The 24,927-nt window shown below is 54.5% G+C and overlaps 1 protein-coding gene across 4 annotated transcripts in view; it reads right to left on the bottom strand.

Moving 5' to 3' along the window:
* LOC111550580 (dysferlin) overlaps nt 1–24,927 on the bottom strand; it is a 146,976-nt gene that overhangs the window by 68,936 nt on the left and 53,113 nt on the right. For all 4 annotated transcript variants that reach the window (XR_003309829.2, XM_026456448.1, XM_026456449.1 and 1 more), the window contains 8 exons: nt 17,143–17,324; nt 15,083–15,223; nt 14,383–14,412; nt 13,104–13,133; nt 4,492–4,593; nt 4,213–4,374; nt 3,035–3,200; nt 2,425–2,501 (listed from right to left, as the gene is read on the bottom strand). Coding sequence is in view for 3 of the 4 variants with exons in the window: in XM_026456448.1 (XP_026312233.1) it covers nt 2,425–2,501; nt 3,035–3,200; nt 4,213–4,374; nt 4,492–4,593; nt 13,104–13,133; nt 14,383–14,412; nt 15,083–15,223; nt 17,143–17,324 (890 nt within the window). In the remaining variant the exon portion in view is untranslated. The remainder of the gene's footprint in view (nt 1–2,424; nt 2,502–3,034; nt 3,201–4,212; nt 4,375–4,491; nt 4,594–13,103; nt 13,134–14,382; nt 14,413–15,082; nt 15,224–17,142; nt 17,325–24,927) is intronic.

Genomic DNA, 24,927 nt, shown 5'->3' with positions numbered 1-24,927 from the left:
CAGACAGGAGCCAGCCAAAATCCAAATTCTGCCAGACCTCTCGTCCCTCCTGTCCCCAGAGGCCAGGGACTTTCATGCTATCTGCATTGGAGGAGGAGGGAGAGGAAGAGAGCCCAGCCATAGTTATCTAGCAAACCACTGGAACTGCACCCAGGGTCAGCTGCCTCCTGGGTTGGCCTTGGAGCGCCTGTCCTCCAGAGTGCCAGGGACAGGGAGGAGAGGCGAGCAAGTGAAAGATTTCCTGGATCAGCCCAATCAGAGCAATAGATCTCAGAGAAAAACAGGAACAAAGTCAGATACCAGACAAGGGGCTTCCCCAGAGGGCCAGGGCTCCCTGGAGACCAGAACTGGTCTCCCTGCTAGGTTTGAGGCTCTTGAGAACAGAGTTTTGTCTCCTTCATCAGACAGGGAGCTCCATGAGGGCAAGGTCCAAGCCTCCCCCATCGGAGCAAGGCAGTGTCATTTCCTCCTCCTCCCCCGTCCCAGGCCAGGGGAGGCCCAGCCCCTCCCCAGGCGGACACACCTCCAGGAGCCCCATCCCAGCTCCAACCAGTGCTGCTGGTCTGGCCGGCAGCTCTAGCCAGAGTGGCCATGTGCTCCCACAAACAGCACAGGCCTGGCTCTGGCTCAGACCCCAGCCCCAGTTCCCTCATGTCAACACCAGGAGGATGGCCAGGCTGGGCCTCCTCATCGTCTGCCTCTGGCTGTGCTTGTGGCCAGCAGGACCTAAAATAGTCCCTCCCCATCTGAGTGTGTAGACATTTTGAGGGCAGCACACACAGAACGGAAATCCTGCTGGGCAGGCCCTGCACTTCCCTGCACAATCTCAGACAGGCCTATGGAGCAGCCGGGAAACAGGAGCCAGGAGCAGGCAGCCAGAGTTTGGGGCAAATTATCTGCCTAATTCAGCTATAAACACCCAAGCAGGCCAGAGGCACTAGCACTGAGTTTAGTTAAATTTCACATAGGGACATCTGAAATTTCCATTTGGGTTTCCCCAGCCAGGAGAGTGATTCCTCCTCAGATCCATACAGACAGTAGCCAGAAAATCCATCCATCCATCCATCAACCCATGCGCCCATCTACCCACTCGCCCAGACAGACAGACTTTCATTAACACCTCCGCTAAGCGAGGCCTTGTGCTGAGCACTGAGAATACAAAGAGAAAGGAGCCGCAGTTGCTCCCGAGCTCAGCCTGGTGAATGTGCTAACATTGACAGAGACGTGCAGGCCGTAGGGCAGCACAGTGACCCAAAATAGGCAAGTCTCACAGGAGAAGAGGAGGAACCAGGAGAGACTCCCCCAGAGAAGTGACCATGCCTAAGTTAAATCTTAAAGAATGACCAAGAAACGGGGGGCAGGAGGTCTTCCCAGCAGAAAGGCTGGCAGGGCAGAGCCCTGGAGAGCCACGGAGGCTGGAGAGATGGAACTCAGGGCTTCTGAGGACTTTGAGCATCAGTGAAACTCCAGATGCAGCAAGGCCCGAGGACACAAGTGTTGTCCACACAGGCCTGGAGGCTCTGCCTCTGGGTGGCTCGGAAGTTCTGGGAGCCCCAGGGTGCCAGGGGTGTGACCAGCATCTTGCAAAGCCCAGAGAGGAGGGTGACAACCTGGAACAGACGGTGAGTTCAAGGCTGGTGCTCACAGTGAGACCTTTCTCCACGTCTGCTGTGGGAAGGACCAGATGGTCTCAGCCCTACAGAATCCAGAGCCACTCCATGGCCCACAGTGAGGGCAGTGCTGCCTCTCAGCACAAGATGCCACAGACCTCCTGCCATGCTCTGTGGCACTGGCATCTGCATCACTGGCTGGCCCTTGGTTGCTGAGTATGTAGCAAAGGGATGACTCCTACCTCCCCCAGGGTTGGAGACCTTAGAATAATGCCCCTTCCTGCCTCCTCCTCCTTTTCCCTGCATATGGAGGAATGGGGCGAGATGGACTCCTGGCTTGGACACAGCCTCCTCTTTCTAAGCTATCTCCAAGGAGCCACCAAGCACAAGCCCACACAAAAACCTCCCTAAGAAGGGGCCTGTCCAAGGTAGGGCGATGGGGCTGGAGGATGCCAGAGATGGCCCACTCACTTCCTCCCCTGTTGTCCTTCTCTCATTTGCTCCCCACCCTGATTTTCTTGTGATCTCCGGGAGAAAGCCCTCACCATGGCCCCCAGGGTAGAGGGGCTATTTTTCACATATGCTTCCAAGAAAAACTATTGAGTCTTGCCCAGATGAGCACACCCCACCCCCCTCAGCCAGATTGAAAGCTCCCATCTGGGTCTCTCTACTGGACAGTGTCCAGCCGCTGGAGCCCAGAAGGGGATGTGTATAGAGGCCGTGTGGTAATGAAGGGTTGGGGAGAAGGGGTGGGAAGAGATAAGGAACGAAGGGGAAGGGTGACCCAGGCCTCCCCGGAGGATGCCCATCCTACCTGGATGGGGATGAGGGGCTCCTTGTCATCAATGTCGATGAGCACGTCTTCCCCAGGACTGAGTAGGCTCACATCGTCTGCAGGGGAGGGAGCCATCCAGGCCTGAGAGGGGCTCTCTCAAAAGACTCACCCCTCACCAGCCCCAGGGCTCAGCCAAGGGACCGAGACAAGATCCTGCAGTCTGTCCACATCTCTCAGTCAGTATCTCTCTCTTCTTCCCTCCCAATAAGTCCCTGTCTCATCTCCATCTCTCCCATCCTCCTTCGCATGCCCTGTCTCCCACTTCTGCCTTCCTCTCCTCACATTTCTCTCCTCCCTCCCCGCATCATTGTCTCCCTGCCCTCTGTCTCCCTCCCCCTGGGCCCACTTCGAGCCCTTGCCCCTCAGCTCCCACGGGTATCAGTTACCTGCTCCTGGTGCCCCCCCACCCAGAGCTAGGCTCTGCCCTAAGGAAGGCAAGGTCCCCGGCCTGTGGTCTAGCAGAGCAGAAATCGCTTCTCATTCAGGTCTCCATATGAGAAGGACTTCAGGATGCATCTCAACTAGGAAGGGTAGCTTGGCCCTGAGGCCCCCCGTTCACTGAGCTGCCCATCGTCTCCCCTTCCCCTACCTGGGCCACCCTGTGGGGACGGACTCTCCGCCGAGTAGGGGTCACACAGGAAGCTCTCCAGGGAGCGGATGGTACACTGGCCCACCACAGGCCGGCGGCCAAACTGGCGGTTATCGATGACCTTGATGGTGATGGGGGGGCAGTAGAGCTCCTCCCTGGGCAGCATCTGGGTGGAGGAGGAAGAACGCACTGGCCTGAATGCCTCTCTAGGAAGTCTCCAGGTCAAGCCCAAAGAGCAAAAAATGACTATAAACCGCAGATAATCCCCACAGCCAGAAATCCAAAATGGTGGCTGGCCCAGAGCTGGGCAGTAGAGCAAAGCCACCCACCTTTTCTGTCGGCCCTTTGAATGCTGCATGCAGAGGCTGACTTTCCCCCCACAGCTTTACCTTCCAAATACATCCCGTTCAGCCTGAAGTGAAAACAAGGCTGCGTTCCCTCACTGGCTGGGGAGCGGGCGAGGGGAGTTGGCCCAGGACTCAACATTTCTTGCAGACAGTCCCCCCCAAGTGGATACTCAAGAGTTGGCTTACAGACCCAGATTCTTCTCCCCGCACACCCAAAAAGCACTTTGAACACAACTTGAAATAATTTATATGCTCTCCTTCGGGGCAGCTTTGGCTCGGCCAAGAGGAGGCTTCTGTTGACAGCCACTGGGCCTGGAATTTCTACAGCGCTTTCATCTCGCAAACCATTTTCTTTTCCTCAGACCTGCCTTACTCCAGCCACTAGGTCTAGGCATCCCAGAAAGCTGGAAAGGCCTGGCGGGCCTGAGGGCTGTGGGGGTGAGCTCCTTTTAGGGGGCCCAGGCTAGGGTAGGACATGGTCAGAAAAGGTTTGGAGGAATCCTGGAAAGCCAAGCCCTAGCAGGTCCCTGAGGGCACTCCAGGGGACTGAAACCTGTCCCAGAGGGAAAACAGCCAGGGGATGGCTCCTTGGGACTTTCGCTGATCCAGGATCTGGGTAGGAGGCAGAGTCTAGCCCCATTTGTCCTACTCAGAGGCCTGAACCCTTCCAGTGAGGAGGGTATGAGCATTTCTCCCCATGTTCACAGGAAAGTGAGGGGTCCTACCCTGGACCACACAGGGAATTGGAACACAAGTCCCAGGCTGCTCGGGGTCACGTAGAACTTCTAGCCCCAGGATTCTGGAAAAGGACAGTAGGGAGGTGGGGCTCACCACTTCCATGAAGAGGGTACAGATGTCAAAGTTGGGGTTCTTCCGGAGGTTCCTAATGACACAGGACTGCACCGTCTGGCCCCCACACTCTACCACAAGGCTCGGGGAGGAGATGCTGGCCAGCTGGTAACTCTTCATGTTCCGCAGGCCCCATGCCAGGACCTGGGCACACAGAATGAGGAGAGTGGCTTGGAAGGCCCCAGGCCTCAGGAAAGGCTGGGGCAGGAAGGGGAAGGGCACTCTGCTCCCAGCCCCCACGCCCAGGCCCAGCCGGCTCACCTCAATGGCGGTACGCTGGAGCGCTGGCTTGATGTTCTGAGGAACCATGTAGATGTTGGCCTCCCTTTGGGGTGGTGGGTAGGGCAGGTCTGTGTCCTCTGACTGCAGTGGACAGCAGGTGGAATGGAGGCAAAGGTGGGAGGAAGACCAAAGCAAAGGGACAAGAGAGAAGGACAGATAGGACAGAAAGAAATGTCAAGTGCAGGGAGAAACAGAGAAGCAAAGACAGAAGTGGACCAACAGGGAGGCAGAAATGAGAAAGCTAAGTCAGTTTTGGCCAGGCACCATCTTCTCCAGGATCGCAATTCCAGCACCTTCACCCAGGGTTCATTCAGGTCACCTTGTTTCAAATGAATCCCTCCTCCCATAACGCAGGCTCTGCTGCCCCCTGAGCTGCTCTGGGTCTGCCCCTCCCTGACATGCACACGGCACATGCGTGCACACGCTGCCCACTCCATCCTGGCGGACCCGCTTCAGCCCCTCTCAGTCCCAGAGAGGACCACATGCCTGCGCCCCAGCCTGGTTCTCCTGCCTCCTGGCTCAGACCCTTCCAGGTTATCATCTGCCCTGGTATTTCACCCCCACCCCCATCCCCACCCCCAGACACCTTCCAGCCCCAACCCCCACCTCTCACACCTGTCCCTATGAGGACAGAACACTTGCACTGTGAGCCAGAAAGAGAACAACCGACCAATGGGAGAAGGGGCTATAAGGGCCCATCATCCCCAGAGAACCAAAGCACACTGCTGGGGAGGGTCTCTCTCCACTACAGAGACGAGCAAGTGTGTGTCAATTCTGGCCTACTAAGGGTTTGCCAGAAAGAGTTGGGCAAAAATCCTCAATGATCACAAAGAACTACATGAGGAAGCAAGATGGGGCAAGGGAGGCAGGTACTGCCTTAGACAGTTAACCGCCAGTAACAGCAGTTAGGAACACAGGTGTGAGTCCTACCTCCACTACGTATGACGTAAAATAAATTATTTCACCTCTCTATGGCTCAATGTTTTCATCTATAAAATGGTTAGCAAAAGTTGTCAACCTGTAAAGGTCAGGGTGAGGGTTGAAGAAGTTAATACCTGTATAACATTTGGAGGAGTGCCTGGTTCATGTAAACCTTCAACAGGACTACTAGCCCATGTGGTGCTTTTGTGACGATTAGAGAAAGATGTGCTTAAGACTCTTTACTTCCATGTCAGAAAATCATCATATTTTCTGAGTTTATTTGAACAAGACACTTTACTGCCACCTATTGGGAAATTGTTATAATAAATACAAGTATATAGTGTCCTGTGCTAGAAATTGCACCCCCTTAGACACAGTGTCCTTGTGCAGTGCCCAACCTGCACATCCATACGTGGAGGGCCTGACACGCAGGAAATGTTAACTATAATTAAAAGGACTGTGATGGACACTTTACAGAGCTTGCCTCATGTAATCTCATTTATTAAACAATGAAATCATTGGATTCATTCGCCAAGCAACTTGCGTTGGGTTCCTTCCACAAGGATGGTACATCCATACACAGACGCTCTGCCATAGATGGTGGGAGCAGTCAAAGCAGAGAAAGATAGCAGCAGAGAAAGATATCAGCTTCCCCCACCTCCATGACTCACTTTACAGCCAACCCAAGCCACACTCCTGCCCAGTGACACCCCGATGACACCATGTTTTCCCGGACCTACAGCAGCTGGAAGCTTAGTCCTAGAATCAGACCTCAACTCTAGTTTCAACTCTGCCACCTCCTCGCCGTTTGACCTTGGGCAGATTACTTAACCCCAGTGACTCAGTATTCTCAGATGAAGATCTGAGATAAGCTGCTCTGAGAATTAAATGAGAGAACAAATCTGACTAGCGGCTGGCACACAGGAGGCGCTTAGTAAATGGCTGTGACTGTAACTATTACTAGAATTGTGCTTAGTACCATTGTTTTTGCCATTGGTGTTGGTGTTGATCTCCCCAGGGTGACTTCAAGAGAGCTGAGCCATCAGAAGCATCTTTCAGGGCAACACTGGCTTTATTACTGTCTCTACGTCACCAGGGCATAAAGCAAAAAAACTTGTCATTTTCCTCCAGACCCACAATGCAGGTGACATGATGCAGGAAGCACCTGCCTTGCTGACTGGCTGATAGGGAGGAGTGATGGACAGGGCTGCTGCAGTGCACAGTCCCAGGGGCTGCTATGCATGGCACAGTCCACATGAAAGGTGCCTTGGAGGATGGAGGCAGGGCCTGAACAGCTTCTACAGTGACCTGGCTGCTATGGGGACCCCCAGTTCGATGGCCTCCCTGGGCACTCCAAGGCAACCAGCTGCAGGTGGCAGCACAGCAGGGTGTCCTCTTTAAAAGACAGGGTTGCACTTGAAGACCTGCTTGTGGCCTGTTCATGGCCCCTTACAGCTAATGCCCAACCCAGTATGGACCCAGAGCCAAAAACCTAAGTCAAAGAGGGGCCAAAAGAAAAAAACCATCAGGGAGGGAACAGCCCCAGGATCCCCCGAGTGGAGTGGCAGAAAGACCAATCTTTCTCATATACTTGTTCTCTTAAAATCACTAGGGAAAACTCATGAACACATTCCTCCCAGAATATTTCCTCTCTAGGCCCCCAAACGCTGGGCAGTATCCACTTTATCCCTCGTTTCCTCGGCCTGTCTCTCCCTCGGGGCTCCCTCAAGCTCCATGGTGATGACATTCCTCTCTAAAGGCTGGGGACCAGGCTCCCCATCTTCAGGAGCCTGCTTGCTGAGGGCAGGGGAACAAGAACCTAGAGAAGGTTAAGCTCCAGTACCGTTTGGAGAAGGCCCTGGAGGAAGAAGGCAGGAGCACACAGCTGCGGAGCATCGGGCCCAGCGGAGGCAGAAGGAAGAGACAGGCAGAGACAGCGGTTAGAGGCATGTCCAGGCAGCTTCCTCAGCACGAGGTCACCGCATGCATCCCAAGGCCATCTCTGTCCACCGTGCTGTCCCCAGGGGTCCCAGGACATGCTTTTCCCTGCCATTTCCTGCCACCTCCCAGGGTTGCCTGCCTCTGTGGCTCCCCCTATGACCATGCATCCAAATGCTCCTCCCCAATTTTTCACACTGTCTCCTGGATCTTCTCCTTCCCAATTTAAAGACATCCCCATCTCCCAAATCCACCCGCTCCCTCCTCTCTGTGACCCCCTGCAGGTTCCCTCCTCTCCTCTCTCTAATCCTGTCTCCATGCACTACTTCTCCTCCTTCACGTCCACACCACCAGCTGCCCAGTGCACCCTGCTTCTGCCCTCAGCACCCCTCCCCAGAAATTTGTCTCCAAAGTCCCCTACCCGAAGGACACTCATGGGCTCTTCTCTCTCTCGCCCCCTCAGCAGCAACTGGCCAGCCGACCTCGCCTTCTTCCCAAACTGTCTCTCTGGATCCACGCTGCTGGCCCCCACCCTGTTTGCTGAGCCTCCTCCGCAGCCTCCCCGTCTTCCTCCACCAAGCCCTGATCTGCTCCTTAGCCCTCTCCTGGACTTTCTGCTCCCAAACATCTCTGCTAAGCCCCAATATCTTACTGCTTAGTTCATTCACGTGTCCTACTGGCCTCTCACACTGAACTTGTCCAAAACTGGATTCTTTATCTCCCCCCTCAGAGCCTGCACACTTCAAGTCTGACCCCACCGTCCACCTAGACAACCAAGCCAAAAGCCCCCATGCCATCCTTGGCTCCTCCTGCCCCTCATCGCCCTGCCTGACTGATCACCAGACACTGGTGAGCCTGTCTCCTGAACATCTCTCACACCTGCCCACCCATCTCCTTTGCTCAGTGCAAGCCCCCACCCTCTCTCACCTGGATTCACCAGCACCCCCCTTTCACTTGGTTCTGACACCCTCTCCCAACAGCCCACGCGCGCTGCAATCTGCAGCCAGGGCAGGCTTTCTAATAACGTCACTCTCTGCTTCAAGTCCTCCAATGTCTTCCCACCGGCTCAGGATGAAGTGCAGACTCTTCAAAGTAGCCTCCACAAGACCCCTAATCTTCCAGCTCCTGCTGCCTTCTCTGGGCATGTTTCTCCTCAGATAAATTTCCCCTTGATGACCCCAAGTAGTGATGAACCACCTCCTGGGACACACGCAACCCCTGCCCTTCTGAATGCTAGCAGGTTGCAGGAGACACCATGCTCTTTTAGCTTTGAGGCTTGGAGCTCAGTGGCCCCTCTGTCTGAAATGCACTTCTACCCCAACTCCTTCTGTACTTCCTATTCGGACTGCAGGTGTCTATTTAAATATTCCCTGGTGCCCCAAGCTTAAGTACCCCCGTAGCTCCCATAGCAACTTACACTTATTCTCATAGAAAGACACATCAATCCATCACCCCGTGCCATCTCCACGTGTTCATTTGATTGTGTCCTTGGTTAAACCAGCAATTCTGTACACAGGGACCATAGCTGAATTCCCCCGTCCAATAAATAAATGATTATGAATGGATAACTGAAGGGGAAGAGGGAGGGTGAAGACAGAAGAGTGGGTGGATGGGAAGATAAAGGAATGAATCCAGCACACACTCTCCTCCTTCCTAGCACCCGTGGCTGCTCCAGCCTGACCCTGGGTCCTCCCCAGGCCTGCTCATTACTCCCTCTGGTTCAATTCTCTTTACTGCCACCTGAATCGAACCCATTTTTAGGGCCTAATTCAAGATCTCTAGAACATCTCCCCAAGACGCTCCAGAAACGCCTTATAACCTGACTCTGACTCTCTTAACCCCGTCTACATGACCCTTTCCCCACATAGCCCATTCCCAGGGTCCTAAGGGGTCTCTGATCATCTCACAGGCAGGAGTCCTGAGGCCTCTGCCAGCTCTTGAGCCTGGTTTTCAACTCTTTTTTCTGGTCCAGTCCACTTGAGGGGTACAGCACCCCCACCTCCAGGACAGTAATTCTCAGTGAGGGTGCTGTGACCCTCATTGCAACTGGGAAGCCTCTCAGCACTGCTGGGCAGATGGGGTGTAGACTGAAAGTGCCACCAGAACATCCTGATTCACCGTCCTATGGGTGATGAGGGACTCTGATAAGCCTAACTAGAGGAAGCCACATTTGACCAGCTCCCGACTTGCTCCCCTCAAATGCAGGGACAACCAGGGGCGGCTGCAGAGATGGGTTCTACAGGTGTGCAAGGTGTTGATCAAGCCAGCCCAGACTAAGAGGACCCCAGGAACAAGTGAAGCTCTCTCCCCTACCAGAGCTGAAGCCATCCTTAAGCCCACTTCAGTCTATCTGTCCCGCTGGCCGGTTTAGCACAAAGAACCAAGGCCCTGAGCCATGAAAGGGGCTCCCCTAGCCCCATCTAGGGGCCACCACATTAGACAGGAGTCGCTCCCAGGGCAAGGGAAGTGGTGGTAAGCCTCCTAGGTCAGCCCAGTCACCAGTAGTAGCCTATGGACCCTCACCTCACCCAGCAGGGGACAGAAGACTCTGCAGTCACATCCTGGTTCCTCCGGGAGCTCCAGGCAGGGGGCAGCCAGGCAGGCTGGGAGGGCTCCATTGTCTGCCTGCCCCACCCAGCTCGTTAGGAACAACATGTTGCTCTAATTACACTTCCCAGGAAAAACAGTGTTTTAAATTAAGGCCTTGGGGGAGGTATGGGGGATGGGGGACCACTGGCTTTATTTTCCTGATTGCAAAACACAAAATTTTTCCTTCCAGTGGATTTGGGGGTACAGGAGAGTACCCCGGGTACATCTCAGAGTAAAAGCCATATACCCTGCAGCCTGGATGGGTGGATGGAGTGGCATCCGGTGGCCCCCACCCCTGAGCTGGCAGTAAAATCAGCCACGAAGCATACAATCCCTCCCACCAGGGCATCCCCTGCGCCAGCAGGAGAGAAGCAGCAGAAGCAAGGGTAATACTCTAAACCACGCCCCCTCCCCTCCCCACCTCCCCAAAACGGTCAGGACCACAAGCCCCGTGGGTCTTCCTCTACACATGTTCTGTATCCTAGGGGGCCCTGGGCATTCGGGGGCCCGCCATCACCTCTGCTGCTGTGTGTGTGCGTGCATGTGTGCGCCCTCGAGAGTGTACACAACTCGCACACGCTCACACGTGCGTGCACACATTCTCCAGTTCTCAGGAAATCTAAAATTGCAGTTTCTTTGAACTCATTCCCCTTGGCAGCATGGACTGCCTTTGTTCTCCAGACAAAAAGGAAAAGAAACGAGACAGAGGGCTCAGAAGAGGCGGGGAGAAGGAGGAAGCTGGGGCCAAGGAGCAAACAGGAAGAGTGAAACACGAAAGGAGAGTGGGAAGAGACTCAGGAAGAGAGGGAAAGACAAAGAAAATGCAGACCGGAGAGCGCAAAGGAAGCCGTTCCCTGCATCCGCTCCCTCTGTGAGGACTCAGATCTCCCGGACATCATCAAAGCCTCAGACACACCATGCAACAGCCTCACTTCCTGACCAAGAGCCACAGAGAGGGGCGTCCCAGATAGGCATAAAGCCTGAGAGAGGGGTAGTTTGTTGTCCACCAAGCCGCATCCAGGAGGTGACATGCCCTCAGCCCAAGACACTGCTGCCTGGGCCACCTCCCCACATTTTCTACCAATCCCAACTTCAAAAGCTAGCTCAGTGGCACCTCTTCCGGGAAGCTATCCTCACTGTCCTGCTCTGGGAATCTTCGACAGGGGCAGACAGCACTTCATCTCATTCACAGGCACTGTGGCTTGCGAATCTCCGCACCTGGCTGCGCTAGCTGAAAGGCACTTCCCACAAGAGAGAATAGCCTTAAACCATCCTTCAGAGTCACTTGCCCCATCCGTTCCTACTGGTCTGTCTCTAGTCCAAGCCCCTATCTCAACTGACTCAAGAGCCTCCTAGCCAGTGTCTCAAACCCACACCCCTGCAGCCAGACAGCTCCCCAACACACCCATCCTTCCCTCACTGCCCCCTGACTCCCATGGGTTCCCGTGGCCAGGGGCTCAGGAGGAGGCTCCCAGCCCTCCAGGAAGGCTTGAGCACTCTTCACGAGCGGGCCAGGAGCCTGGGAGCGGCCAGATGGGAGATACAAGGCAAGAGCTTGGTCACAGCAAAGAGGACAGAAAAACCCTGCTGGGGTCCCGCCTCCAGCAGGATCAGCGGCAACAGAAGGACCACCCAGCCCCGGGGCTTCTTAAAGAGAAGAGGACTCAGCATCTTGGCATCAGGCTTAGCCTTCAAGTGAGAAGGACATGGGCTGAGCTAGGGGTCCCAGGGCTGTCCCCTGGGGCTGAGGGGGGTCACAAGGTCATCTTCTGGGACTGGTCCCTGGACCAGCAGATCATGCATCCCACTGGGATAGGTCCTCCTCGGACCCTTTGAACCTGCTGGCCTGGCCCAGCCCTGTGCCTAGCACACTCCTAGGACTCAGTCTCCCCTGGCCCTGCTGACCCACACCCGCCCTCAGCCTGCCGCCTGATTGGCCCTACAGGGGGACACTCGGCGCTCTTTGGGCCCTGGCCCACGAGCTGCAGTTTTGATTTGCTTTCTGACAAGACTGCAGCCAGATCCCTGTCCTCGGAATCTGAGCCTTCACTGTTATATATTACGAATCCAGTTATTAAGGATTTTAACTTTTTTTTAATAACTCATCCCTGGGCTGGGTCTTCTTCAGAGCAGGCTGTGGGTTTTGGCCACAAAGTGCACTCAATCAAGAGAGAGGGCTCCGTGCTGCTTCCCTGGACAGGACTCCACCTCCCTTTCCAAATCGGCAGTCTTTCGCAACTGCAGCCAGAAGCAGGAGGCCGCCTGTCAGGCGCAATTACAGCGAGCTCACTTGGCGGACCCCACCTCGGTCTGGGAGCAAAAGGAAGTGAGGTAAGGGGTGCGGGGCCTGTGGATCCCACATCCTGACTCTGCACTTCAAGTCCAAATTGCACTGAAAATGTCAAAGAGTGTCCGCTCTCAGTCTGGGGATTCCCTAACGGCAGGAAGTGGCTGCCGTTTTCCCAACGCCTCATCTGACCAGGGCTCTCCTTCCTGTGTGTCCGCCCAGGTCTCTGCCACCCACCCTCTGGCCTGGCTCACGACAATCCACCCACAGATGCACAGGAGGCCATAGGGAACATGCTTCTCTCCTCCCATGGCAAAAGATGCAGTCTTGCTTTATCTAAATGCAAACTCTAAACTTTTTCCAGTCCCTAGGAGGTCCCCAGCTCACCCCATCCCCCAAACCAGCCAGGACCCAAACTGGTCCTTGGCCTTTTAAGCCAAAGCCATGTTTCTCACTTTCTTTCTAAGTGCTGATGGGCATAAAGACATTTGGCTAATGCCGCCTCCACCAGAAAGCCTTCCTTGACTACTCTGGCCCCTTCCAAACAATTTATTCTTCAAAACGTGCCACCTGGTACTTAATCATTTAAGACTCTGTATTGCTGTTCCTGTTGTCTGGGTGAAATCTGGCCTCCCAGCAGGACAGCACGCCTTCTTAGACCAGGATCACCCCTAGGACACACTCTGGGTGGCCCTGAATCCACACAGAGCATGGGGAATAAAATCCAGACAGGTCTCCATGTGACAGGTGCCTACTGGGCACCAGGAACCTGCAGGGCTCCAGGTGTGTGCTTGGAGGCTGGCTTCACCTTCCCTCCACCTCGGCCCACCCACTCCGGCCACCAGGCCCAGCTCACCTCATCCAGGATCCTCGATGTCTCCTGCACCTGGCCCACAGCCATGGGATGTGGCACATCCAGGAGATGGTGATGGGGGTTGGGAGGGGAAAAAGTTCTCCATTAGTATCAAGGAGCACTAGGCGGGGCCAGACGTCAGCACGCCAGATGCCAGCACTAAGAAGAGCCAACAGAAACCTCCTCCCACCAAGGTTAAGAATGAAGTACTTCCCAGGCACGTCCCCAACATGGTCCCTGAGAAAGAAGGTGTGATGGATGTCAACGCAGAGGGAGGCTAGGAAAGGCTAAAGCATAAGCCTGGATGCCAGGGATCTCTAGAAGCAACAAGAGGAAAGAGAAGAACAGCAGGTGGTGGGAAGGGCCTGGGAGCCTGTGGCCTTGGCAAGCCGAGGAGAACCAACCTAGAAGCCCCAGGAGCAGGCAGCACTGAGAGCAGGAGCTTAGGACAAGGAGGGAGACCTGGAGGGGCAGGGCTGGTGAAGGAGGGCCTGCATGCAGGGAGGGCCTCCAAAGAACTCTTTAAAAATTGTGTGGGCTGCCTTGTGAAGGACAATGGAGGTGTCCCAACACAGCCCAGATGACTACTTCTCATAGATGTAGCTGAACTTGGCATGGAATCAGGTAATCAATCCATGCACCTGGGTACCAGTCAAAGCTCGACATTTTCTACCAAGACCCCCAGAAGAAGGAAGGAGAGCAACAGTAAGGGAATGAAGCCTCCGTCACAGGAAGAGGAAAGAAAATGGGGTCTTGGTAAGAACAACTCAGTGGGAAATGTGGTCTGAATCAGAGCTTCTGCAACTCATGCATATGTGAGAGGGCCCTGGAGGGCAAGTTGATACAGAGATTGCTGGGCTGCTCCCTCAGAATTGCTTCAAGCAGGGCTTGAAGCAGGACTCGAGAATTGGCCACACTTTCAGAACTCTGGGGCTAAGTCAGTGATTCTTAGCCCTGGATGTGCATTAAGATTCCCTGAGCAGTGCTGTCCCGGGGATTCTAATGCTCAGCCAGCTGAAAGCCACAAGGCTGGACAATTATGAGGATCCTTCCATCTGGAATTCTGTGGTTCTTGGACTTCTCAGAGAAGAAGGGCAGGAAAGACCTGAGCTGGGCAGAGAGACTTTGAGCTTCCTCCAGCCCACACCCTCCTCTGCTTGAAAGAGCTTCCCCAGGGGCTTGAGGCAGGATCGTGGTAATGCCCGACCGCCCTTCCTAACCCAGAGAGATGCCAAACACAGGGAGACTGGCAATCAGTTTGAAAGGTCAGAGCAAGACTTACCTCAAAACCAGGAATATGGTGGATGGCCGGCTGGAGTGAAGAAAAGAGAGCTCTGGTCATGTGCTTGTCACCCAAGGCCCCCATCACCCTCATGACACTCACAGACTATGTCAGTGATCAGACTGTCCATGGTTTGCAGCCTCTATTCCTTGGGGGTGGAAGGGATGCTAGGTTGGCACTGTGCCCATCCCTCCAGATACTTCACCCAGAGCAGCCCTACTTCTATTTGGTCTACATATTGGGGTTCACATCATACTAAGAGGAAGTTTGAAGGTACAGCTCCAACCCAAACCTCTCATTTTACAGAGGGGAGTGGCTGGCCCAGGGCCATGAGGCTAGGTCATGGTGAAGCCAGCACTGCAATGGGGATCCTGCCCTTGCCTGTTCCTGGAGTCCCTCGCATTGTGGCAATTAAGGCTCCCTTAATCAGATAACAGAGGTCCTCCTCCCAGAAACCATGTCAGGATATGATCCAAGGAAAATTAAATCCAGTGACCAGAGGACTTGGACACTCCTGATCCCCAACATTCTACTCCAATGTTAGATGGTATCCTGACTCGGGGTTCAGAAAATGGGTCTCAGCAGGAGGCCTGGCTTCAGAGGAGGCGCTCCAGGCTCCCACAGAGGGTTGGCCCCCACCCCACCCCTGCCATGCACCTCCTGCCTCAGCCTCCTGGATCTGGATACAGACCAGCCTCACCTTCTCTCTCTGGATGAGCTCAAAAGAGGCCAGCAGCTCCCCCGTCGGCTGGCTGCCCCTGGTTAGTGGGAACCAGGCCAGTCGGGGCATCCGTTCCAAACTCGGTTGACAGATGCAGCGGCCCATAAACTCGTCTGCGCCCTAGACCAAGCATAGAGAGACAAGAATCAGCATGCCTTACCCAGGGTTCTGGGGAGCCTCAGAGAGATCAGGTCTACATGTGCCTTCTGAACTAGCAGGGGCCTCAATGAGGGCATCCCCTCCCACGGAATGGTGAATTCTGCTCTCCTTAGCAGGACTCAACAACAAGACAAGATGTGAGCAGCCTCGTGACTGTCACTAGGTTTGAATTCCCATCATGCTTGAGAAGTCCCTCTGGACAGTTAAACTAGTGTAAACACTAGTGTCCAACTAGTGTTTGCCCTGCTGTAATTTAATCAGCGCTGAGACTATTGGAGACCAGAGAGACGGCCTCCTGGAATTTCTCTAATGCCCTCAGCAGTACAGGTGTTTGCAGTTCCAGGGACTTCTGTATCTCCTGCTCATTTCACCCTTAAATTCCCCCACTTTGCAAATGGGGAAACTGTGATCACATTCATCAAATTAAATGAGCCTGGACAAAATGATGTTTTCATCAAGGAAGGTGCCTTTTCTCCCTGCTGCCCGGAAGACAGATCCATCACACTGGATGCAAGGGCAAGCCCCCTCAGGGCTCTGGCAGCCTTCAGCTCATACCGCCACCCTCCTGCCCTGTTCTGCACTTGCACTCAGTCCTGCCGAGTCCCCCTGACCAGTGCCAGCCCAGCCGCCTGCCTCCCTCCTGCTCCAAAGGTACTAGGGCCTGTGCCCTTCTCCAAACAGTCCCACATGGACTCTTCCTCCGGTTGCTCCTTCCCCCCTGCATGGTACCAGCTTTTCCTTCCAAGCACCCCAATGTTGGACCCCCCAGCCCAGGCCCACCTTACCCACGGCCAGCTGTCCCCATCAGCTGGTGAGGAATAGAGACAGGAGCACCTTTCCCTACCCCTGCCCACCACACCCACCCAGGGAACCTGACATCTGGTCAGGGCAACTCTTACTGATAATGTCTTCCAAACCCAGCCACTCCCCTTTCATCCCACCGCCACCTCCAGCTTTGCCGTGCGCCCAGTGGGTCTCTTCCAGCAGCATCCAGCCTCCTCTTCGGAAAATGCTGCCCTGACGTCATCACTCTCCTGCTCCCCTGGATTCATAGTCCCTTCTCCTCCTTCCAGGCCTCTGCCTTGCGCCGACACCCCAACCCCACATTTCCTCCAGGGCCTGGGTCTTTCCCAAAGGCTTTCCTGACATTCCAACCCACAGCACTCTCTCCCTCCTGGGAGCCTCCTAGAGCTGCTCTGTCCAATACAGGAGCACCAGCCACCTGCAGCTATTTAAATTTTAATTTTACTTCGCTAAAATGAAATAAAATTTACAATTTCATTTCTCAGCTGCACCAGTCCCATTTCCAGTGCTGCACAGCCTCATACAGCTAGAGGCTCCCTTTTCGGACAGCACAGCCCTACAGCTCGCCTGTCACCACAGGAGGTCCTGTGGGACAGTTGTGGTAAGAGGCCCTGCCTGTGGCACAGAGCTGGGAGGCACTCGGGGACCTGTGCTCTCACATGGAGGATTCTCCACTGTGTGGGTGTCTCGGCTCCCACCTAAACAGGGAACCCCAAGTGAAGGGCCACTCAGCCAGTAATGCAAGTGCTCGATGTACATTTAAGGATTCCACACAGCTCCTCAATGAGAAGGGACTGGCCTGAGATCACACAGGCAAGGCAGAGGCAGAGAAAACCCAAGCCCCTGGCCCACAACCAAGCACCTTTTCCCTTTCACTGATGAGCAGTGTCTGCTGTGGGAACAGCATCTGTGCTAGCAGTCCATTTTTAATGACTCTAAAATAGTTTTAATTGCTCTAGGGCCTGCGGAGTTAGGGGAGCACCCATCTGGCTGGGCAGCCACGAGTCCCTGGAGACCCCACCTTTGCACATGGTCCCTCCCTGTGAGGGGATGAGGCAGGAGCCGGGCAGACTCACGTAAGTGTCATGGTCGTACAGCTCCACCACAATGCTGGGCGGCTGCTCAGCAACCGTGGCCGGCTCGCCAAAGATCTCGATCTCGTAGAAGATGAGCGTCTGGTCCCAGGTGGGGTTAAGGGTGTTCTTCGCCACCACCGTCTTCTGGCTCTGGTGCAGGAAGGAGACGATGGCATAGGGATCTGCACAGGCCAGAGATGGGGAGGGGAGACAGGACACAGCAGGGGCCATGAGAGATGTCTGCTCCAGAGCCATGTGGGGCCACAAAGCTGGAGCAGGGCTGTGGCTGCCACTCTGGAGCAACAACATTCATGCTGGGATGCATCTTTCCTATGGGGTTCTTCTAGCCCTGCCATGAGGCCAGCTGGGGGCCATGGTAGGGACATGGAGCCTGGGTCCTGGCAAACAGGCACAAGATCCAGAGAACATCCCCTTTTGTGCTGCTTCCTGAGCTGGCTGCTGGAAGCAGGGTCCAGCTGGGGGAAGTGAATGCCTGTACAGTCTGTTCATTCATTCATTCATTCATTCATTCATTCATTCATTCATCCAACAAGCATTTATCGAGTGCCTTCTTTATGCCAGGCTAGGGACTAGGTGCTAGGGGCTGAGAATACAATTTGAACTAAATATAAAATATCCACACAAGCCAATGTAAAATTATGATTTGGGTCAGAGCCTTGAAGAAGAGACATAAAATGCAGTGAAATGTGTTAGGGAGGGATCTGGCTTCCTTGAGGAAGGGGGAGCAGAGCAGAGCTGCTGGTGTCTGTGAGCTCTGGGATGCCACCACACTGACGTGGCCAGTTCTGCATTTCAGCAAGCTCACTCTGGCTGCCACATGGAGAAAAGACTGCAGGGAGCATGAGGAGGTCTAGGGAGACCAGTTCTGAGGCCACTGCAGTGGTCCAGGGAGGAATGATGGGGCTTAGATGGGTGTGGGGTGCTAAAGGGAAGTGCACAGACTCAGCAGCTATTTAGCAGTAGGCGTGTGAGAGAAACCCAAAGACCCCGCAGCTCCCTGCTGCCCGCAAACTCCTTTCCAGCCTGCCAGCCTTGGCCACGCCAGCCTGGGACCCAGCCACAAGTCATTCCCTCTACCTTGTCCCAAAGGCAAGTTGGTGTCACTAGAGCAGACTCTAGGGCAGTGGTTCTCAAATGTGAGCATGCTGCAGAATCATCTGGAAGGCTCATTCAGGGTGCTGGGCCCTGCCCCTAGAGACTTGGATTCAGCAGGGCCAGGGTGGGCCCAAGAATTACATTTCTAACAAGTTCCTGAAAGCGATGCTCATGCTGTCTTCTGGGACCACATTTTGGAAACCATTGCAGGAGAGGGACTGAGTGCATATAACTTGGGAGAGGAATGCAGCGCTTGGAGGAGGGGGCTCCCTTCAGCTCCTCCTAATGGGATGTCACCTTGAGGGCTGAACCCAGTGCCTAACCACGCACTCAATACCCTTGGCACCCTGCTCCATCCTGCAATGGCCTGTGCCCTCTGAGCTCTGCAGTCCAGCCCTAGCACTGCCATTCACTTCCCATGTGACCTCAAGAGGGTCTCAGTGGCCTCAGAGGTAATGGCCTCTGTGTTCCTGGCCTCAGAAGGATGCAGGTTCAAACACAACCCAGGGACTGGGATGGGGAGATAGGGCTTCCGCACAAAGGGGAGAAGAGCAAGTCGGGCTCCTTGGCCACAAGAAGACCAAATGGGACACCATGGCCACTGCATAGGTGGCAGAGAGAGGGGCTGGCAAGGACTGACCAGGAAAGAGGTGGGAAGGTTAGAGTGGGCAACGGCAGAAAACCCATCAAGGGATGAAGAGACCAGGGTCCAAGGTTGGCCTGTTGCCCGAAGAGCTGGTTTTAAGAGCAGGGGGTATCTAAGTTAAGGGACGGACTCAGCCATGGCCACCCACTGGCTGAGCAATGCTGCGTCTGGTTAATAGAAGGCAGCCACCAGCCTGGGATCAGCCTGACAGCCATCAGGCACAAATCATGGAGGACTTCCTGCAGGAAAATGGTTTTGATCCTGATTCTGTGGAGCAGAAGGGGGCAATGGGAGGCCCTTGACAGGCGAAGGAGCCAGAGAGAACTGTCCACCACGTCTCTCCACCCCCACCTGGTGGGAGCCTCCCTGGCATGGGGCTCCCCTTTCCATGCACTGGACCTGGCAGGGCTGGCCCTGAGCCCTTTCCCTCCTGCCCCTGGCAGGGCCCAGCGGCATCTGTGCATTTAATGAAACCGTCTGGCTGTGATACCATCAGCTTCAAGCTCGGCAGAGAACTTCTCCAGGTTCCAGTAAGGAAAGGAGGGCGCGTTCCGATAAATAAAACCATATTAGAGAGCCAGCGAAAAAGCCCCTTTTGTTCCCGCCCCGCCCCGTGCTTCCCTACGCTTTATTTTTATAAGCGTGCGGGCCCCAGACCGACCGCGTTTACACAAAGATCACAATTGCACATTGTAGCGGCTGTGCACGCTGTATTGGTGTTGGCAGCACCCCCCACGCTGGCCCCCGAGCAGGAAGACTCCTTCCAGCAGCCCCATCGGCCCAGGCAATGAGCTCAGCGCTCGGGGGAGAACGGGGAGGGGGTGGCTTTCAAACAAAAATCACCCAGACCTACACACGTGCCCCACCCGCCCATGGGAGGAGAAAACACACAACAAAGGCATTGTAAAGAGCAGGCCTGGAGGCCTGGGGCCTCAGACACTGGGCTACTGTGTACAGGGGCCTGGCCTCTCCCTGCACAGGACCCCACCCCTCAAAAAAAAAAAAAAAAAAAAGGAAAAAGGGGAGTAGGGGTGTTGCTAGAGCAAGGTGGTCAGATGAAGGACAGCCAGATACACTCACAGACAAATCCCTCTTCCAGGAAAGCTAAGAGGAGGGAGAGGCAGATTCCCAAAAAGCGGTGGAGGGGAAGGTGAGGGGCTGGGTTTTGCGCATGCATCACAGCGTAGGGCTCTCCCCAGGGCCACGCCCACAAGCCATATGCAGCGCGCAGCGTGCCCTCGCTGAGGCAAGCACTTTGGATTGCAGCTCTGAGGAGCACGGCTGCCCCAGGGAGGATCCAGCCATGAGCACACAAGGATTCTACCTGACTCCATCACCACAAGGGAGTCAGGGACCTGTCACCGGGCCCCAGGCAGACAATTCCTTGGCTGGATCCAGAGCCCTGCACCAGGCTGTTCAGGCTGAACCCTGCTGCTCAGACGTTCCTGGATCTCCGGGGAGGACCGTCTGCATTCACAATACACTAGGCTTTCCTCCTGGGCCTTCCTACCAACCACTCAGACCACCAGGGTCGGGGACAGAGTGGGAAGTATCACCCGATTTTTCAGAAAAGGGAGCTTTCCCCAGGAAGACCAAGTTATTCAGCCATGATCCTATGTACTAGACCCCCTGACTCCTAGTCCAGTGCTCCTCCCATCACGCCACCTCATAGGAAAGGGCCCTTCAGAGAGAGTGGGATCGACTGCCAATAACCAAGGCAATGCAAATGAGAAGTAGACTCCAGCAATATTTCTCCTATAAAATTAAGAAAAATTGTTCAAAATTATAAAACCCCGATATGGGCAAAGAGTCGATGAAATAGGTACTCTCCTTTATTGCTGGAAGCAATTCAGCAACCCTTCAGAAAAGCAATTGGGCACTATGCCCTGAAAAACATAAAACCGTTTATACCCTTTTCCCATATTCCTGGGAGGCATCCAGATTCACCAAAAAGCTAGATGTATGTACAAAGATGTGGACTCTCACGTTATTTGTAATGCATCATTCATTCACTATACAGTTATTGATTGGCTACTCTGTGGGAGGTTAGCACAGTGCTAGGGGTAGGAAGATGAATGAGACGTAATCCAAGCTCTTAAGAGTGTGACTACTGGTTGGAAATTGTAACCTAAACGGGTATAACACAAGGTGATGTGCTACTTAATAGTGGAGTGTACAGGGGCTGGGGTGAGGAGCGCCTGATGTCGCTTGCTGGCATCAAGTCAGGCTTCCCAAAGCGGGTCTCAAGGATGAGGAGGTAGGCCGTGCAGACCAAGGAAAAGGGGGCATTCCAGGTGCAAGCATGGCACGGGTAAACACACCAAAGACTTTAGGTACTTGGGGAGCAGCAAGCCATTGGTCTGGCTGAGGAGCACCAGGGCAGTGGGGACAGAGGAGGCAAGAGGGGAGGAGGGACAGATCACAAACGGTCCTGGATTGCCTGCTGAGCAATTTGGACTGAATCCTGTAGATCAGTGTTTCCCAAAATGTGTGCTTTGAGTGGTGGGTTCTCTGGGGAGCTAATGAGTGCTTAAACAGATTAAATAGGCTCCTTCCCTGCAGCCGCCTCAGAGCCTCTCATATGCCACTGTGCATTGTAAATCTTGAAGCGTGCAGTGTTTCCCAGTCTCTCTTACTCAGGAACCCTTTTTAAGTGGAGCATTTCACAAGCCTCCAATGCACTTTGGAAAACACCTCCTTAAGCTCGTCTGGTGGATTGCCCCAGCCAGAGCCAACCTTAACAAAAAGCTGTGCTTAAAAAGGGGTTGGGAAGGGAGACTGGAGTTCAGACTTGGGAAACCCAAAAGCAAGAAATCCCCAGCACCACCCAGGACTGAGTCTGAATCTGAGGGAAACTAAGGCACCGGTCAAGACGTGGCCCCAGCTGTGGGCAGCTCTGGCTCATCAGACCTCACTGCAGCCTGGCCTGGCAGGACTATCCCACAGGACCACCTACCTGGCCCACCGCTGTGACCTTACCTGGAGCTGTAAGGCCAGCAAAGAGGGCACAGGACCTTCTACTTTCTTAAGAGGTACTCACTGCTGTAAATTAATAAATGATGTGGCATCTGGTCTATCTGCCATCTCTCAATTGGCTTGGTTAGCCAAGTTGAAGCCCCTGAGCCCAGTGACCTGGGAGGCTCTAAAGAGGGATTTCTGGGCCCCTCCTAAGCTGAGGGTCATCCCTTGGAATACAGTGACCTCATGATAGAGCTGCCTGAGGGTCCTCCATCTGGGCGGGCTGCTCTGTAAGCAGAGCTTATGATCCCTCCAACCACAACAGCAGTTCTTAACTGGCAGAAGGGACCAAACTGACACCTTCCTCCCTGGTTCCCTGTGAGAAACACCAGTCTACAATGAAGAGTAACTCAGCTCAAGCTACCGTTCAGGGAAGCAATGCTACCCACTCCACACCAAAAGGGTGGGCAGGACGGAGCTAGGTGTGGTGTTGGTGACGCGTTCTAAGTCCTCTCAAGTCATAGCTTTTCATTTCAAAGCAAACCCAGTACACACAACAGATGTTCACAAAGCAGTGGCAACCTCATCCCAACAACAAAAAGAAGTCATTGAACTGGCCGGGCACAGTGGCTCACGCCTGTAATCCCGGCACTCCGGGAGGCCGAGGCGGGTGAATCGTCTGAGGTCAAGAGTTCAAGACCAGCCTGGCCAACACGGGGAAATCCCGTCTCTACTAATACAAAAAATTAGCCAGGCATGGTGGCGGGTGCCTGTAATGCCAGCTACTTGGAAGGCTGAGGCAGAAAAATCGCTTGAACCTGGGAGGCAGAGGTTGCAGTGAGCCAAGATAGCGCCATTGCACTCCAGCCTGGGTAACAAGGGCAAAACTCTATCTCAAAAAAGAGAAGAAGTCACTGAATTAAGTATCACTTTATGTTTTTTATGACTAATTGCTGCACAGGGAATACACATTAATAAACACACAAGCACACGCCACAGATGCCCTTCCACTGGTCCAGAGAATTGATATCCCAGCCATACACTCAAACCCCACTCAAGTTGCAACCCTCAGGCCATCTGGATGGCAATATCGCCAGGATAGCCTCCCTCTCCCAAGTTCAATATCGTTCAACAAGTGTTTTCTGGGCAACCCCTGCCTATCTCCTCAAATATTCAACCAGGGAGAAGGAGCAGCCATGGCCCCAGTGTCCAGGCAGCCCCAAGACCCACCATGTAGAGAGAAACAAAGAGCACAGCACAGGGCTGTAAGAGCCCCAGGGGAAAGGCCCAGAGAGCCCCAGGTCAGAGGCACTGGGAGAGAGGCTCGAGGAGGGCCCTCTCTGCCCCAGACACCCGGCAGGCAGCTGGAAGCTGCATCGGCGACAGACACTGTGCCAGGCCCTCCCCTGGCCCCAGACATTCCGGATTCACACATAAGTTTCCTCAGAGAAATGCCAGCCGGTGGCCGAGCACAGCCTCCGGCCGCCAGCCGCCCCAGGGTCAGTTCCAGGGGAGAAATTGCTTTGGTTTAGGGTTTGGGAGTGAAAATAAACACTCTGGGTTTTATAGGTTCACCCATGTTGGCTGCTGTTTTCCTTTCCAGCAGCTGCTCAATCGGGCCTTTCATTCAGAAGCCAGTGGCCTCTGAGGAAGCCCTGGGCAGTGCCCTCAAAGCTCAAGGGATGTTTATTTGGGGGAGGGGGTGGGGCCAGGATGGAAAGTGTGACGTCTCCACAGACCGGTGCCACTGCTCTACCAGAGGGGAGCATCGGCTCCCAGCTCTGGGCCCTTGGAGGAGTTCCCTCCCCTCTCTGCGGGGTGCTCGGCCTGCAGGGCCCACAGAGGACAAGGGGGCTTCTGCCTGGGCCCCACCTGGCCACCACCTCTCACAAACCCACTCCCAGCACCCTCACCTCTCACGTCCTCCTGGGAAGGGAGAGAAAGCAAGGCTATAAACTCGTCCATGTCCTTTTTCTCAGAGTAAGTTCTAATCGTCAGACTCCTGGACAAGTTTCCCAGGAAGTAGCCACTGCAGATGCCTGTCTGGCCTGGGCCTGTCAATTCTGGCGGGCTGCTGCTGTATACACTTGTGAGGGAGCTCTCAGGACCCTGGCCCCAAAGCAAAACAGGGTAGAACTTCTTCATCCACCCCGCACCTGGCTGCACAGAGCTGGAGGATGGGTCACTGAGGGCCATAGCTGCTGGAGAGGAGGATGCAGATTGGACCCTACATCGGGGAGGAGAGTGGACCAGCAAGGAAGTCAGCAGATAGCCATCACCTGCAGAGCCGTGCTGTGTCCAGGAAGTCACTCCCATAGAACTCAGTTCTACTCAACCAAACAGCAGGCACTAGACGGCGAGAGCCTTGGGTTCCATTCCCAGCTCTGACACTTGGTAGTTATTTTAATGCAAGCATTTAGCTAACCTATCCGAGTCTCTGTTTCTTCACCTATAAAATGGGGATGTTGACCACCTACTTCATAGGACAGTTGTAAGGGTTATAGGAAATAATGTCAGCAAAATGCCTGGGCACCTAGTGAGCACTCAGCCATCAAGTGCTGCAGGTTCAAAGGTAAGATGAGGCCCCTTCCTGGGGGAGCTCATGGTTAGAGCAGGAAGGAGGTGGCAGAGATAGACCACTGTTAATCTGTACAGTGGGGAAGGCCTCTGAGGGAGGTGCAGGTGAGGAGCTGGCCAAGCACTGAAGAAGGAGCAACCAGCTTGGTGTGGGGAAGTCAGAGGGCATCTGGGCTGGGTCTTGAAGGATGACTAGGAGTTTGCTGGTTAGAAATAGGGAGCAAATGCATTCTAGACAGAGACAGCACTGAGTGCAAAGGTCAGGCGTGGGCAACATGGACAGAGTTGGTGGGGCTGGAGCTACTGGATAGAGGGCAACGAGCAAAAGGTGAACCAGGTGAGGACCACAGGGCCAGATCACAGGGGACTTGTCTGCTGTGCTGAAGAGTTGGAGGTTCCTGTCAGTGTCTATACTTGAAATCAGAGGAGGGACGTGACCAGGTGTGTCTGGGGCAGTGCGGAAGGTGCCAGGGAGGTAAGGAGATAAC

Source organism: Piliocolobus tephrosceles, chromosome 15 (genome assembly GCF_002776525.5).
Source record: "Piliocolobus tephrosceles isolate RC106 chromosome 15, ASM277652v3, whole genome shotgun sequence".
NCBI classification, from domain to species: domain Eukaryota; kingdom Metazoa; phylum Chordata; class Mammalia; order Primates; family Cercopithecidae; genus Piliocolobus; species Piliocolobus tephrosceles.
This window is presented reverse-complemented; position numbering and strand designations above follow the sequence as displayed.